This window comes from Pogoniulus pusillus, chromosome 14 (assembly GCF_015220805.1).
Source record: "Pogoniulus pusillus isolate bPogPus1 chromosome 14, bPogPus1.pri, whole genome shotgun sequence".
In the NCBI taxonomy this organism is placed as follows: Eukaryota; Metazoa; Chordata; class Aves; order Piciformes; family Lybiidae; genus Pogoniulus; species Pogoniulus pusillus.
In genome coordinates this window covers 28,313,552-28,330,837 of record NC_087277.1, presented here as the reverse complement: position 1 = coordinate 28,330,837, position 17,286 = coordinate 28,313,552, and the positions used below count along the sequence as shown (strand labels likewise).

Sequence of the window (17,286 nt, the reverse complement as noted above, 5' to 3'; positions counted from 1 at the left end):
AAGCCCCTCGAGTGGCGGCAGGCAGGCTGCTCCCCCAAGGCCACTCAACCAGCTCGCAACCCCCAACGGCTCCCGCGGGCACTTGCCCGGAGGCGACAGAGAGCCAAGACTCCGCCCGCGCCGCGCAGCCCCGCCCGCGGCCGGCCCCGGGCCGCCCCGCCCCCGCACACCCCTCCTGCCAATCACCCCGGCTCCGCCCCAAGCTCCGAGGTGCGGGGTTTGAAAGCGGGCCGGTCCACGCGGCACGCAGGCGTGGGGGGGGCAAGAGGGAGCAGTGCGGCTGGTGGGCGCGGGGCAGTCGCGCCCGACCGGCAGTTTGCGGCCGCGGGAGCCGCCCCTGCGCCGCAGAGCAAGTCGCCCTCGCCCGCACCCGCCGCGCAGGCTGTTGGCGGCGGGAGCGGACGACGGGCGGTTGGTGTCGGGGACTTCCCCCCCCTCCCCGGCCGGCGCAGTGGGAGGCGCCCGGGGCCCCGCGTCACCCATTGTTTACAAACCAACCCCAGCGGGCCGAGCTCCAGCTTCAACCGCAGCCGCCGGAGCCGCGTGTGCTCGCGTGCGCGCGGGGCGGCGGGCGGCGGCCCCGGTCCCGCTGCGGCGCGGCAGGGCGCCGGCCGAGATGCCGTGCCGCCCGGGTGAGCGCTTCCTGCTGCTGGAGCGCTCGGTCGCCGTGGGACAGGCGAGCTCCAAGGAGGTGGACGCACTAGTGGCAAAGCTGGGCGAGGTGCTGCAGCTGAGCGCCCAGCGGGCGCCGCCGCCTCCCCGCGGCCCCAAGCACCTGGGGCCTGGCAGCGCCCGCGACCGCGCCGCCCCCTACTCGCCGCGCTGCAGTGGCGGTGGCCTGATAGCGCCGCGGGGACTGGCTCCGTCGCAAGCCCACCAACAACACGCCGATACCCCGCGCCCGGACCGGAGCGGGCACCACCGGGTGACCAAGCAGCTGTGCGGCAGGGGCTGGCTGCGGAGCGCCGCTCGCCGGAGGAAGCAATCGGGACTAGGGCCGGGCGACGGGACGGCCGAGGAGGAGGACCCCCACCGGCTTTTGCAGCAGCTCATCCTCTCCGGCAACCTCATCAAAGAAGCCGTCCGGCGGCTGCAGCTAGCGGCGGCGGCAGCGGCGGCGGCGGCCTCCACGGTCTCCAGCGGCAGCGCTTCGGCGGGGAGTAGCGGCGCGGACGGCGAGGCGGCCGAAGCGGCGGCTGTGCAGCCCCTGCAGTAGCCGGCGGGGACGAGCCGTGGCGGCTGGGGCAGAGGAGCGCGGCTGGGGCGGCCGCTAGCGGCGGCGAGAGGGCCCGCCGAGCGGACTGAGGGAGCGCGGTGTTGGCTCTGCCGCGATAGAAGTCTCCCCCCGAGGCGAAACGGCGGCGGCGGGGTCCCCCCCGCATCCCGCTGCTTGGCGGCGCCGGAACGGGCGCAGCGGGGTCTGGGTCATTTGGACTGGAGCGGCTGTGCCACCCCCCCGAGCCCAAGGTCACCCCCGGCACAGCGGCGAGTCCCTCTTCTCCCCAACCGTCGAGACCGCGCACGCTGCCCGCTCCGCGCTGTTGTTGTGTCGTCGTTTCCCCCCCCCCCCGCCCCTCGTTCTTTGCTTTCCTCCGGAGCTCCTCCTCCTCCCCCCCCGGCGGAGCAGCCCGGCCGGGGCTGTGGACCCCCCCGCCGCTGGTCCCCCGGCTGCCGCGGGGCTGCTCCGTCTCTCAGGAGCCATTTGCAATAATTGTCGCTGACCCCGGCGGGAGGTGTTTCCTTTCCCCCCCTGGACTGCTCTGTTTTTTTTTGTTTGTTTGGGTTTTTTTTTTTTGTCTGTCTTTTTTAATGCTTTTTTTTTGTTTTGTTTTGTTGGTGTTGGGGTTTTTTTCCTCCTTCCCCCCCCCCGCCCCCTCGCTGTGACTGTAATGAAGCAGTTTTTAAAATGTGAATATCAAAGCTGTAAGGCAGCTGGACTGAAAATACTAAAGCCTGATGAACGGATGGAGCCTGAGACGCATTGTTCACATCAAGGTAGCCGAACAAGTTTTTTTTTCTACCAAAAAAAAAAAAAAAAAAAAAAAAGAAAAGGGAAAAAAAGAAAAAGAAAACCTGAACCCACCCTTCCCTGACAAACTCAATGGCTCAAATACAAGATGCAGCTGTTGATTTTAAATATATGCACTTCGTACCGGAGTGTCGCAGATGTGTGCCTGATTTACAGGGCTGACTGTCTTAACCTGTCTGTACTGAATAAACGTGGTCTTGTTTTTATTTGCGGGTTCTGTGTCTCATTGTGAAAGGGAAGTGATTTTTTTTTTTCCCTTTCATTGTTATTATTTGTTTATTCCCCCCCCCCCCCCCTTCACCGAGAACAAAACTACTGTGTGGATGATGCTCCCGTAGGCACGTTCCTCTTGATCTGCTTTCGGTTGTGAGATCTCCATTTTGCAGACGCGCACACACACACAAAAATCCTCGCAACAATCCGCATAGTCTGATGCAGTGGGACACTGCTTATTAATGCACGGAGACGCAACGGAGCCCCTTTGTTTGCCAGCAGCGTTCAGTCGTGAGCCCTGAGACGCCCCTGGGAGCAGCCGCGAGTGTGGCTGCTGGAATTTTTAAGTCGAATTGTACTGAAACTGAAATTGAGCATCTTATATTGGGGAGGGAACAGAGCTTGTGTTGGTTACTTGTTCAGTTTTATTTTGCTTTCTTCCGAGGGGAAAGGCTAGAAAGGAAGGCAGGCTTAGGCAGTAATTAAACCTGCTTTCAAAACGTGAGGGTTTGATGCTGGGGGTGATTAATTTCCGATGTTTTGAACAGCTTCCTAGGTAAAAGTCCTTCCTGAGGTTTTTAGGCATCAAAGAATTGAGCTTCCGAGATTAAAAGTGAACACATTAGACAGACCTGGAGCATAACATTCTCCCAGCCCCCCACTCAATTTGAGGTAAAAGCTTTGCCTTTGAAGAAGGTAGCAATCCCACATGAAAGAAAAGGGAAGATGTTTGCCTTTGTCCAAGAGAGCAATTTGAGCAGCTACGTTTACTTGTGTGATTAGTTCTTTCGAGAATACATTCAACATTTCAGCTTGCTTTCTCTGCTACCAGCCACTGACAGGCTGATGCTGAAGCTTTTTGTCATGTCTCACTGAATTCCTCGTGCCCTGGGAACAGTATGTGATGTTATTATTAGCTTTATCTTAGTGAGTTTAGGAGTAGGATCCGGCTTTGCCATATCAAAGCACGTAAAAAGCAAAGGAAGAAGCTCGGTGTGCTTTAAAACCTCCTCAATTGCTAACATCTGAAGCAGTTTTTCTTCCTGACTTAGGCTGCTTTTGTTGCGTTTTGCACAACTTGGAAAGGATTTGGACCTGCCATTAGTTCTTAGCCTCTAATACAATCATGTAGATGTGTGGTTGTCCTTGCTTCACGGAGATTTTTGTTGTTTCTTTCTTCATTGGGGGGTTAAAAAAAAAAAAGAGCAAGGAAGTTGTACTTCAAAAAGAATTTTGGCTTCACTTTTACCCACCAGTTAAAAACTGAAACGCCTACCCGTGCTTGTATCTGTCCTTCAGATGCTAGGACAGATAGGTGTTTGCTGTGTCTGTGCTGAATTTGATCCCTAGGATGAGTAGTTTAATTAGTAAAAGAGCTGGAGGAAACAGACTGAAAAGGGAGCACAGCCCTTGGAGCCCGAGTTGTTACACAACTGCACTTAAAAGTATAGCTGAAGTTCTGATAGCAGATGTGATTCACTTCCACTTGGTTGTTGGGTGAGGGTTTTTTTTTGCCACTGATAATTATGCATCGATTCTTCATCCCCCTCTCCCTCCCACCTCTGCCCAAATCCTAGCCTCTGGATACTAATGAGAACAGCTAACTTTACGAGTGTCCTTTGCAGTCATTGAAATCCTGGAGGCATTCCTTGACAGGATTTTACTAGAATAACACTTTTCAATAAACTGGCAGTCGAAGCCAGGCTTAGAAAAGATGCTAATAAATTTCACAGTGCCTGATTGGTTTCGAAGCTTCCTAAATTACTTCTAAAATAGCTCTTTCTCCTCCCTCCCCTCCACCCCCCCCCCCCCCCCCCCCCCCCCCCCCCTTTTTTTCCCTTCTTTTTAACTTTGTGTGAGGTTGGGAGATGTGGAGATGTATTTATGAAGAGTTATGGTGAGCTTAATGTTAGGCAGAGTGTGTGATGGTTTGGTAAGAGGCTTTTTGGCCCTGATTTCGGATGACCTGAGCAACTTCAACACTTGCAATGCGACCATCCTCAGCTCCTGCAGCACCCTTTATTGCCACATTGCTCTGACAAGTCTTTAAAACGATCTTCCAAACACAGCTTCTTCATAAGGGAATGGATTCAATGTGGCTTGTTTTGATGTTTCTGGAAGCCAAGCTTTACAAAGTGTTGGGCCAACTGAAACACTGTCAGAAGGCTCCTACTGATTCGTTGCAATACAGCCTTGTGCTATGCTTGGATGTAAAAGTCACCATCTACTTTGTTTCCCGAAGAGGTTAAAAAATGTTGAAACAGTGAAGTAAACATTTGGGTGAGCTCTAAATAGCTCTTTGAGAGGTAGCATTTCTTTGATACGTTTAGCCTGTGCCTGTCCTCAGGTGCCAGTTGTTGGTTTCTAAACAAGCAAAAAGTGAATTCAGGTGCGTGCTGCACTTGGTCTTTGCTGTATGCTTAGATTAGCTTAATTAGTGAAAATGTAGTTTATTTCAGCTTTACATTCAGAATAAAATTCTGTTTTCCTAATAGGCATTTAGCTAAGTTTTATCTTTGCCAGAAAACAAAATAGTTTAAATCAAGGTTTTGCAGTGGATCACAGGAGCTGTAGTACCATAGAATCAGCCACGTTGGAAGAGACCTCCAAGATCATCCAGTCCAACCTAGCACCCAGCCCTATGCAGTCAACTAGACCATGGCACTAAGTGCCTCATCCATATCAAACCCAAGCCATTTAGATACTTATTGAGATTACAATGCATTGGGAGAGAAGTTATTTTTCATGGTATTTACAGGGGGCTGCATTTTGGGCCTGAATTCAGCTTCCACCCTTTTCCTATCTTGCTCATTCTATTATCATGCACCCTGAGATCTTTAACTCAGTTTGGGCAGAAATCTGGCAGGTGGAATGACTTTTGTCCGCTATTCCTCTTGTGTCTCCTCTCTTCCTTTTAGCTTTCTATTGTGTATTGCACCAGCAATTAGATATTCCAGGAAAATTTGTGTTGGTATAGTACTCAGCATAATAAATGCAGCAGAAAAGTAGGGACTCTGCCCTAAGTCCTTAAAATCTGCTTTTAAAGGTTTTCAAGCTTAAGTGCATCTCATAGAAGGCATAAGGGAGGAGAAAGATGTAGGCTGGATAATGCACAACTTAAGTTCTGGACAGCCAGGGCTAGTCCCATCTGACATTTCCATCTCCATCATTCCCTCCTAGTCCCTGGCTCCACAATTCTCCTCTCCTGCATCCCTTCCCCAGGCCATTATTTTCACTTGCTTGTTGTCATCTTTCTCTTTTGCATGTCTTTTGTCCATATCATCATTGCTTTTCCCAAACATTCAGTAGCTTTGCTCTCCTTAGTTGCTTTTTGGTAGATACTTCTGACTTGCACATCCATTTGGCTTCAAATATAGTGGCTTGGTCACTTCTTGGTCACCAAGATTTGGTTTACTTCTTAGAAACTTCGCAATGTGTGAGTTGGAGGTCAAGCTGCAGCTGTATTTCATCTTCAGTTTGTACAACATAGGGCAAAAATCCAGGGTGAAACCCTAGCTGCAATGAAATGAGCAAAGTTAAGAGAAGAAGTCCTCTCAAGTTCTGTGGGCATTTCCTCCTGTGGTGGTTTTTTTTTGGTTGGTGGGTCTGAGTTGTGTCTGTTTGTTTTTAGAAGTAGCTGGAAAACACCACACAAAATGCTACAATAATTGCATCAATGCCTTCTCAGCAACACAAAAATGACACCAGCAAACTCATTTCCTGAGCCAATGAGGTTGGTTTGCTTTTTTTCTCTTCCAAACCTGATGTTTTAGCTGTATGACTAATCTTGACCACCTTTGGCAAAGCTGCAGAATTGCCACTCTGCAGTTTCCATGACTGGAGAAGAAAGAATTGGTGCCTTTAGAGAGAGGAAGGCTGCAGTGTGCCCAGGCCACACTACTAGACACTGTAGACTCTACAACAGAGGAAGTTAAAGGAATGCAGGCACCATAAATTCAGTGTCATGCAGCATTAGCTGTTCCTTATGCGACATCCTGGGTCTAAATTGTGTTATTTGGGCTTCCTGTGATCTAATCTGGTGGTCTCTGGTAGAGTAATACACCAGTCAAGGGTGCTCTTCATCTCTGTAGGCATGAGGGCATCAGCCATCAAAAGAAATTGTCTAAATGCCTTGCCTCTGTGTCTCCCTGATAGTCCCTGACTTGGCAGGACCTTCATGAAGAGGTGCTAAAGAAAGGCTGTAAGCTCCTGAGCTATATGAAGAAGTTTAATATGTTCAGCTCCAATCCCAAGTACAGGTTTTATAGCAGTAACAATTGTAAAAATGGGGGGGGGGGAAGAATTTTTTGCACTTGGAAGCCAAATGATTAAGTCAGAGCATAAATAAAAGCTTTCATTTTCCTCACATGTAAGGTACTGTGAGTTCTCATGCAAGGAACTTTGCTGCTCCCTGGCACGCTATGGGGCTTGTGCCATCAGCTGCCCTGCAGAAGCTGATCTCCAATTGCTTTTACAGCCCAGAGGTTGCAGTCCTCCAGCTCAAAGGGATCACTTTTAGGAGCAGCACTGAGTTAAATGCATACATTATTCATTTGGTGGTATGTGATGAAATAGCACCAGGATGAAAATGGTTTCATTAGAGGAAATGGATCGTGGCTGGCTTAACACTAAACATTTGCTGCTCTAAGCATTTTATCACAGGAGGTCAGGGCTTATTCTACCTGTATCACAACAACTGTTCTTGTTTCAAGGCATAGATCTACAGAAGCATGGGCTCTAAGTTAAGGTGCAAATTATTAGTGTTCTTATATTAGTCTTCTTAAATCCACTTTGTGATCCCTTTTCATTTCTACAAGGTGAGTAGTATTCCACAGGCAACCAAACAGTGCTGAGGCAGGTGCATCAATGTGGGTTCATACATCCCCAGCTTCTCCTGCAGGATGGGAGATGAGTGGGTTATCTAATCCTCTCCTGCTGTTAGCAGGCAGCACTGGTGATACAGAAGCACAGAAACATCCAGGTTGGAAAAGCCACTCCAGATCACCAAGTCCAACCATTAACCCTACTCTGCAAGGTTCATCCTAAACCATATCCCCAAACACCACATCCAAACATAGAACCATAGAATCAACCAGGTTGGAAGAGACCTCCAAGCTCATCCAGTCCAACCTAGCATCCAGCCCTAGCCAGTCAACCAGACCATGGCACCGAATGCCTCATCCAGGCTTTTCTTGAAGACCTTCAGGGACGGTGCCTCCACCACCTCCCTGGGCAGGGGAGGGATTTTTTAGGCCTTAGGGAGTGACAGGACTAGGGGGAATGGAGTGAATCTGGAGATGGGTGGGTTCAGCCTGGAGGTGAGGAGGAAATTGTTGAGCATGAGAGTGGTGAGAGGCTGGAAGGGGTTGCCCAGGGAGCTGGTTGAGGCCCCATGGCTGGAGGTGTTTAAGGCCAGGCTGGCTGAGGCTGTGGGCAGCCTGCTCTAGGGTAGGGTGTCCCTGGGCATGGCAGGGGGGTTGGGACTGGCTGCTCCTTGTGGTCCCTTCCAACTCTGACTGATTCCATGATTCTAGGTATATATCAGTGCTGAATAACTCTTTCAAGGATGTCTTCCTGCAGGAGTGGCTTAAAGTTTGCAGCCAGCACATAAAATCTACCTTACGGTCACAATAGCTTTAACTTCTCTGTTATTAAAAGTCCCAATTCTTTTGGCTTCAGTATTTTTAAAGGTGGCTGAAAGATTTCTATTCTTATTCACAAGAGTGGAGATTTTTCTCATCTTTTCTAGAGTCAGAAAAGTTTTCCTTCAGAGTGGGAAGACAAAAAAAAAAAAAAAGGAAAGGAAAAATTCAGCTGGAAATCTGATTGTGAAAAAACATTTAATAGTTGCAGATTGTATCTGCTTGGGTGGAGGAGTTTTATTGAGAACTGATCTTCACCTTCAAGTACAACAAGCACAGACAGCTAGAAGCTGAAATTGTGTTATCCAGGAGGCATAAACTTAGGAAGTTTTAAATTGGAGAGGGGAAGTTAACTCGAATGTGAAAACCAAATATAAAGAGCAAAAGATTTCAGTGGGCAATTTCAACTTCCTAAGTAGTCCAGAACAATTTAGTTGAGCTCCCATGACTCAGCAGAGGAGATTAATGCATTGACACCAAAGGTGATCTTTCAGGAGTGGCAGTTCCACATAATGAAACCTTTAGAGCTCTGGGGATTGTGGTAGTGGGTAAGAGCTGAGCTCTGGGTAGCTCAGCATCTTAGATATTGATCAAGCTGCTTCCCACCAGCTGCTGCATGCAGGAAGAGCCCAGCAGGTCTCATCCTGATGTCTGGCACTTTGACTGCCTCTTGGGTCTGCAGTTTGCTATCCCTTCCATATTGTTGGGTTTTGGAGCTTTAGTTGATTTTCTTGATGGCTGTGCATGATGGTAGGGGTGGTCCAACGCTTTCAGAGCCAGCAGACCTGACCTGCTGTGGCCCATGCATGCTTGGATGCAAAACTGCCTTCTGCAGAGGGCAGTTGGGTTTGTCAGAGGAGCAAGGATCCCTCTGTGAGAGGCAGAGAGCATGGCCAGCCCTCAGACACTCCTGGTGGGTGCCTTGTCTTCTGGGTGTAATGCTGAGGGCTGCTGGTGAAGCAGCAGGAGTGGATGGTATTTTGTGAAAGCTGCCTTCAGAGGGGTGTGGGGCTGGAACTTGAGCTCCATAAGAAGAGATGCCTCAGGAAAAGTTGGAGATAACCAGCAGGAGAAACAGAAGAGCAAGACAAAACACTCCCCAAAGAGGTGAGGTTTGAACAAATACGAGGATGAGAAGAATTCTGGGGGGAAAGTGGGTTTAGGACCTTCACTGAAACCCTGAAATGTGCACAAGCCTCAGTTCCCTTTACTAACTCCTAGAGGGATATTAGTAAAGCTTTGAGAGCAGATTAGGGAGCCTTACCATGAGAAGGCAGGCTGTAGGCAGACAAGCTTCCCCAGCAGGAAAAACAATAGCATGGCAGAAAGCACTGACAGGCTCAGGCAGCTTGCCCTGACTGCCTACCAAAGGGTGCTGAGTGTGGGCACTACCTGTGGGCAGCACTGACCCAGCTCCTTCTTCTGTTCTGGAGCACACAGGCTTCAGCACCTGCCTGTGTCTCTCTGGGATGTTCCCCTTTTCCCCCTCACAGGACTGTGAGTTTGCACTGGCAGGGAAGACATCATGTGGAGGCTTGGCCACATTTGTTTCTGCACTGTTGTTCCTCAACACCCCAGCACCTAAGAGCTGAATCTTTTGTCCAGTGCTCCACGCCAAAGCTTCCTCCACCTGCCCTAGAGACAGGGAAGCACAGCAGTGCCCAACTCTCATTTCCATAGCTGTGGCTATAAACTAGAACCTGCCTGGGCTTTGCCTCCCTGCTTCTTGCAAAGCTTGTGATTTGGGAAGCTCTGAAGTTGGAGCAGTTCCACATTCCTCCTCCAGTTGGTTTCTCTTTGTGCTTGAGCGAGGTAGTTGCTGCTGCACTTGAACCCATATGACAGTGTGCAAAACCAAGTACAGATGGTATCTCTTACTGTCTTGGTGCTCTTCTGACTGTGCATTCAGCAAGACCTGTGTCAGTAGCAATGACCTCAGCCCCTAATGTTGTCAGCATAGACCACCTTAGCTCTTCTGCGTGTGGTACTTGGGAGTCTCAGAGTCTTCCCTTGAATAATTGCTGTGACTCAGCTGTTAACACTCTCACTGTGTTTGATGATGTTTCTGAGGCACGGAGAAGCTGATTGAACAATTTAGCACATCCTTATAGGACAAACTTCTTCCCCATGAGGACAGTCAGGCATTGGAATAGATTGCCCAGAGATTGCAGGCTCTATCCTTGGTGGTGTTCTGAATAAGACTGAATAAAATGCTGAGCAACGTGGTCTGACCTCAGAGCTCTCCTTGCTCTGGACAGCTCTGGGGCCACCAACACAAAAGAGACATAGACCTGCTGGAGTGGGTCCGAGGAGGCCACCAAGATGATCAGAGGGCTGCAGCACCTCTGCTATGAAGAAATGGGCTGTTCAGCCTGGAGAAGAGAAGGAGATCTTAGAGCTGCATTTCAGTATCTGAATGGGACCTAAAGGAAGGCTGGGGAGGGACTGTTTAGAAGGGCCTGTGCTGATAGGATATGGGGCAATGGTTTGAAACTGGAGGAGAGCAGATTTAAGTCTGACATCAGGAGGTAGTTCAGCAGAATGAGAGTGGTGAAATTCTGGAACAGGCTGCATCCCTGGGCACATTGGACTAGAGACTTAAGGCTCTTGTGACCTGAAACATCCTACAAGCCTACAAAGCTGGTTACAAAATACCCCATTCCCACACGGTGCATGGAATTCACCCAGCTTTCCCCTAGATCTCAGCTGGGAATAGGGAATGCAGGCTATAAGAATATAGCTCTGGAACAAGCAGGTGATCTCAGGACTTCCCTGCTGTATCTTCATTTACCCTGATCCTCCTTGAATTGGCTCTCCTGTGGGTGACAGGATCATTCTCCCTGTTTCCTTCTAGACCTCTGGTATTTCTTAGCAGAGTCAGGCATTTGTAATGCAGGCACAGAATATGCTCCAAGAGCAGAGTGTATATGGCCAAAGTGTCTCAAAGCACTGATTCTGAGGGACTAACCGTTCCTATCCAATCAATTATTAGAAATGATGGATGGTTTAATCAAGTCCCTTGACATAATTTATTCTGGGATAGAAGATCATTTCCTTTCCCCCCCTCCCCCCAGATGTGTCTTGCCAGAAGGGCTTTTCTTGATCCTCAGGTCTTCTCTCTCTCACCTGGAATGCTTTTATTTCCCTGTTGCTGTTAGTGGCAGGTGTGCAGGCTGAGAGCATCACTGCCTGCTACGAACAACTGCAGTTCTCACTGTTGTCTCCATCATTGCCTTTCAGAAACTCAAAGAGCTTGTTTGGTTTTTGAACAAAACTGCTCAGATGTCTCCCCTGCACTGCCCTGTAATGTGCTGCTGTTAGGTTTTACTTGGCTGGTTTGCTAGCAGACTGTTGGAGAGAATCACACAATGCCAGGGCTTGGAAAGGACCTCCAGAAATCACTGAGTCCAACTCCCCCTGCAAAGCAGGGTCACTTAAGGTAGATCACACAGGAGTGTATCCAGGTAGGGTTTGAAGGTCTCTGGAGGAGACTCCACAACCTTTCTGGTCAGCTGCTCCAAGGCTCAAACAGCCTCACAGTACAGAAGTTTTTTTTCTCATGTTGAGGTGGAATTTCCTGTGGTTGAGTTTCCATCCATTGCTTCTCATGTCTACCACTGGGCATCAAAAAGAGCCTGGCTCCATCCTCCTGACAGTCACCCTTCACATAGTTGTAGACATTGATAAGGTTCCCCCCCTCAGCCTTCTCTTCTCCAGACTGCACAGCCCCAGGGCTCTCAGCCTTTCCTCGTAAAAGAGATGCTGCAGTTCCTTAACCGTCCTCATAGCTTCCCCTTGCTCTCTCTTACATGCATGTGTTCAGTAACGTGTCTGTGCTTCACTGGTGTGCCAGGAGGAGAGAAGAGACAGGTCTGGCTGCCTGCATGCTTGGCAAAAGCAAACCAGTCCTTTTATCACCACATTAGAGCCACTCTTCTGGCCTCTCCCTCAGCAAAACCAGGCTACAAAAACATGCAGGTCTCCAGCCTTGGAGTTAACAAGAAGAATCCAAGTCAGCAGAGCTGGGACTTTCACCCCTCAGATTTGCATTGCTGACAGCATGGTGAGTCAGTAGGCATGGGATGAGTTGGTTGGAGATTAGCAAGCACTCCACAGCTTGGCATCGCTACTCGCTGCTGTCATGCCAGTGCCGGGGATGCCTTAACACCTTGCCTAATCTGTCTGCTCTCTTGGTGGGGGGAAGTGTGTTATGCTTTCACTTTCCCCAAGTGTGAAAGAGAGGGAGAGCACTGCTAGATTCAGTCTTGGAGTGCTGAGACCCAGGATCTGTGCCAGCAGCTCGTGTCCCCTCTGAGCCTCCCGCTCGCTGCGCCCTGGGGCTGTGCCAGTGCAGATCCACCAGGTGCTTTCCACCGGGCACTCACAGCCACAGGAATAGATCACAGAATGCCAGGGCTTGGAAGGGACCCAAGGAGATCATCCAGTCCAACCCCCCTGCCAGAGCAGGAGCAGATAATCTAGCTCAGGACACACAGGAACACATCCAGACAGCCCTTGAAAGGCTCCAGAGAAGGAGACTCTGGGCAGCCTGTGCCAGTGCTCTGGGACCCTTCCAGGAAAGAAGTTCCCCCTTGTGTTGAGGTGAAACCTCTTTTGCTGCAACTTGCACCCATTGCTCCTTGTCCCATCCCAGGGAGCAGTGAGCAGAGCCTGTCCCCCCCTCCTGCCCCCCAGTCCTCAGATATTTATAAACATTTATTAGATCCCTTCTCAGTCTTCTCCTCTTCAGACTGAATAGCCCCAGGTCCCTCAGCCTCTCCTCATCAGGCAGTGCTCCAGTCCCCTCATCATCCTCATAGCCCTCCACTGGACCCTCTCCAGCAGATGCCTGTCCCTCTTAAACTGGGGAGCCCAAAACTGGACACAGTATCACACAGTATCACAGTATCATCAGGGTTGGAAGAGACCTCACAGATCATCAAGTCCAACCCTTTACCACAGAGCTCAAGGCAGTACTCAAGATGAGGTCTCACCAGGGCAGGGCAGAGGGGGAGGAGAACCTCCCCTGATCTGCTGGATCCTCTCAATACCCACCACGATCCCATTGGCCTTCTTGGCCACCAGGGCACATTGCTGTCCCACGGCCAACCTATCCCACGGACACTCCATTGCTGCAGCAGGTTAGCAGCTGGCAACGACTGGGCTCTGCTTCCCTGTTCAGCCACAAGCTGGCCACTTTGCATGCTTTATTGATCAGGCATTAATTGCAGCTTCCACTCAGCACGCCCCAGGGCGAAGGGCTGCATCGCTTGCTGCAGCCAGCAGGCTGTTTGCTTCTTTGGCTCTTGTCATTAGCATCAGAAAACTCAATTAGAGGCGTGCAGACAGGAGCACACCAACACACAGTAGTAGGTTTGTGCTGCTGTTTTTAAAGATACACATCTGCTGCTGCTAAAAATAGGTCCCTGTCAGCAGCTTGGTAATTTTTAGGCTCAATGAGAATTCATCCCCATGGTAACTGTACAGTTGTTGAATCATTTATTATTTGAGCTTCACAACCACAACAGTGGCAGCAGTTTGCATCCTCTGAACAGTCTTTGAAGGACCTTTTGCAGCGTGGCAGGGCTCATTGCTCCTCACCATCAGTATTTAGCAAGCAAACAGCACTGGCCCTTGAACTGACTACCTGGGGTAGCAGATAGGAGGGTGGCAGTTTGGCTCGGTTTCCCTCTTGTGATAAGAGGGAGTCCCCCCCGCGGCGTGGCTGCTTGTTGCCTGGGGGGTGCCACTCACCAAGCCCTGCAGGCTGTCGATTGGCAAAGCGAAACTTTAAAGCCTGGATTTAAGCCTTGCTCTTTTGTCTTGAGAGCCAGAAAACAAGATACCTCAGGTCTCTCTGTTCCAGAAAGGTTTTGGCAGATAAGGGGCTGGTAGTTTATAACCTTGGAGATAGATGAGGTTGACTCCAGGCTGGTGAGGGGACACACTGCCTGGCTTCGTGGAGATAAAAGCTGTTTGTGCTTTCCCTCACTTACAGATAACACTCATTAGCCATCCTGTGCTAAGACCAAGAGGAGGTGCTGGAACGTGTCCAGAGAAGGGCAACAAAGCTGGTGAGGGGCCTGGAGCACAAATCCTATGAGGAGAGGTTGAGGGAGCTGGGGGTGTGCAGCCTGCAGAAGAGGAGGCTCAGGGGTGATCTTATTACTGTCTACAACTACCTGAAGGGACATTGTAGCCAGGTGGGGGGTGGCCTCTTCTCCCAGGCAACCAGCAATAGAACAAGGGGACACAGTCTCAAGTTGTGCCAGGGTAGGTCTAGGCTGGATATTAGGAAGAAGTTCTTCACAGAGAGAGTGATTGGCATTGGAATGGGCTGCCCAGGGAGGTGGTGGAGGCATCGTCCCTGGGGGTCTTCAAGCAAAGCCTGGCTGAGGCACTTAGTGCCATGGTCTGGTTGACTGGCTAGGGCTGGGCACTAGGTTGGACTGGATGATCTTGGAGGTCTCTTCCAACCTGGTTGATTCTATGTGCATTCTATGTGGACTTGGCTGGCAAGCATAAGATGAAACTCAGGTTGCTTTAGCCCAGCAGATGCTCAGACTCTGCTGCAATGGAGCCTTCAGAGAGCAGGACCAGAGAAAGCTCTGCAGAATGGAGCGAGAGGCTTGCGCCCACCTAGGCTTGAAACAGCAAAAACAGCTCAGCAGCAGAAATGCTCCTGTATGCACACAAACCACACTCAAATGGGGTGCCTGAGATCAATTCTGAGGTGGATTAAATCACAGGCATCATCTCTCTCACCATCTGTCCCTACGATTTTGGTTGCAGCAGCGCTGGCCACTGGCTTTACTATGGCACGCAATACAGAGGGCTCTTAGGCTTCACAGAATCACAGAACCACAGAATGTTAGAGGTTGGAAGGGACCTCCAGAGATCGAGTCCAACCCCCTGCCAAAAGCAGGATCACCTAGGTAGAAGAGGTTCAGTCCCTTTTAGTCTGATGAACTGAGATCTGAGAGACTGACCCAGAAATGCAGGCACTATTCCCAGGTGCCAGCGGTTGTAAAGTAATAGGCTTAGCAGTGCTGATTCCTCCTGGGGTTAAACATTGGAGCTCTTCCACACTGTCATGACTGATGCTGTATTTTTAGCTAAAATGCACTTTCATTGTGTGAGCTTTTAAGAAGGGCTTGGACAAGCTAATCTGCAAGGAGCTTTGAAATTGCCTTTCTTCTGATTCGGTTGAGTTGAGCACAGTGAAACAATAATCATGTGCAAGGGCCCAAGTGCCTCCCAGCTGCCAGGCAGCTGCCTTCAACCTTTAGCAGCTTTCTGCAAACCTGCCAGCGCTCAGAGATGTTTGTTGGGCATCATCTGTACAGGTGCTGGCAGGTGGTGTGCACTGCAGGGACAGACAATGCCTGCTGGCAAGGGGAACTTGGTTTCCCCTCCTGTGCATGTATGTGATCATCACTGATGGATCACCTACATGTTGAGAAACAAGCACCTGCTGGGGGTGGGGGTGTCCACAGGAGGACCACAAAGATGATCAGAGGGTTGGAGAACTTCTTCTGTGAAGACAGGCTGAACACAGGCAGGGACAGGGGGGACAGTCTCAAGTTGTGCCAGGGCAGGTCTAGGCTGGATGTGAGGAGGAAGATGTTGTCAGAGAGAGTGATTGGCATTGGAGTGGGCTGCCCAGGGAGGTGATGGAGTCACTGTCCCTGGAGGTGTTGAAGCCAAGCCTGGCTGGGGCACTTAGTGCCATGGTCTGGTTGCTTGGCCAGGGCTGGGTGCTAGGTTGGGCTGGCTGAGCTTGGAGGTCTCTTCCAACCTGCTTGATTGTATGAATCTATGAAAGAATTGGGGCTGCTCAGCTTGGAGAAGAGAAAGCTCCAGGGAGCTACATCTCAATTTCTAAAGAAGGCTGGGGAGGGACTTTTCAGAAGGGCCTGACAGGATAAAGGGCAATGGTTTGAAACTGGAGCAGGGCAGATTTAGGTAGGACATCAGGAGGAAGTTCTGCACAGTGAGAGTGGTGAAATCCTGGCACAGGCTGCTCAGGGCTGTGGTTGAGGCCCCATCCCTGGAGACACTGAAGATCAGACTGGATGTGTCCCTGTACAGCCTGCTGCAGTTGGAAGTGTTTCTGCTGACTGCAGGGGCCTTGGACAAGCTGTGCTTTGAGGGTCCCTTCCAACCCAATGCAATCTGAATCTGTGAGGGACCATACAATGCTTCCCCCAAGGGCAGGAGCAGGAAAAAGTGGCCCAACCTCAGACCAGCCTTCAGCACTGGAGTTCTCCACTGGCCAAGTGGTAACTCTTCTCTATTCAAGCATCTGGTTGCTCAGTCTGATCATTTAATTAAACTAGAGATTTCCTTCCCTCCAGCTGGTTCAGCCACTGTACATTTATGCCAGAACACACACAGAGGCAGCCCTGGAAAACACTCTGTGGCCACAGCCTCAGCTGGCAGAAGCTATGCCAGGTCTGACCACGCCACAGCCAGGACATTTCAATAGGAGAATCACTTGCCTGTAGCATCCAGAAAGCTGGTCACAGCTCATAGGCTTTGTAAGGAGCTGGGAGGGGGAGAAAATCACCTGCACCATAGAGCAGAAAGGGTGTTTATTTCCAACCCCCTTGTGGCCAAAAGCTTCTTTCTGAGTAGCTTTTATTGCTTGCCACACTGTGCTGGCTGAGCAGGTGGCTCTGCCCTGCAGGCTGCTGCCCATGGAGATGGGGTGGCCTTGCCAGAGACCCCCTCAGCTCTTCCCAAACATGACTTTCCCCTTGTCACAAAAGAAAAAAAAAAGAAGCTCTAAGCAACGACCTCAAGGTAGGAGAGCCCTGCAGAGGGACCTGGCCAGGCTGGATGGGTGGGCAGAGGCCAATGGGATGAGACTGAACAAGGCCAAGGGCAGGGTTCTGCACTTTGGCCACAACAACCCCAAGCAGCACTACAGGCTGGGGACTGAGTGGCTGAGAGCAGCCAGGAGGAAAGGGACCTGGGGGTACTGGCAGATAGTAGGCTGAAGATGAGGCAGCAGTGTGCCCAGGTGGCCAAGAGAGCCAATGGCATCCTGGCCTGCATCAGGAGCAGTGTGGCCAGCAGGACAAGGGAGGTTATTCTGCCCCTGTGCTCAGCACTGCTCAGGCCACACCTTGAGTGCTGTGTCCAGTTCTGGGCTCCTCAATTCCAGAGAGATGTTGAGGTGCTGGAAGGTGTCCAGAGAAGGGCAGCAAAGATGGTGAGGGGCCTGGAGCACAAACCCTGTGAGGAGAGGCTGTGGGTGCTGGGGGTGTGCAGCCTGCAGAAGAGGAGGCTTAGGGCAGAGCTCATTGCTGTCTGCAGCTGCCTGCAGGGAGGCTGTAGCCAGGTGGGGTTGGTCTCTTCTGCCAGGCAGCCAGCAACAGAACAAGAGGACACAGTCTC

The 17,286-nt window shown here is 50.9% G+C and overlaps 1 protein-coding gene across 1 annotated transcript; it reads left to right on the top strand.

Annotated features, from left to right (window-relative positions):
- The first annotated feature begins 238 nt into the window (after positions 1-238).
- On the top strand, positions 239-2,235 carry LOC135181473 (GSK-3-binding protein-like). The gene has a single exon (XM_064154709.1). It carries the CDS (start codon positions 617-619, stop codon positions 1,214-1,216), a length of 600 nt encoding a protein of 199 aa, XP_064010779.1. The 5' UTR covers positions 239-616; the 3' UTR covers positions 1,217-2,235.
- The last annotated feature ends 15,051 nt before the right edge of the window (positions 2,236-17,286 follow it).

What these genes read in the sequence shown, in the direction of transcription:
- LOC135181473 (XM_064154709.1), top strand. Translation starts at nt 617, where the DNA reads ATGCCGTGCCGCCCGGGTGAGCGCTTCCTGCTGCTGGAGCGCTCGGTC.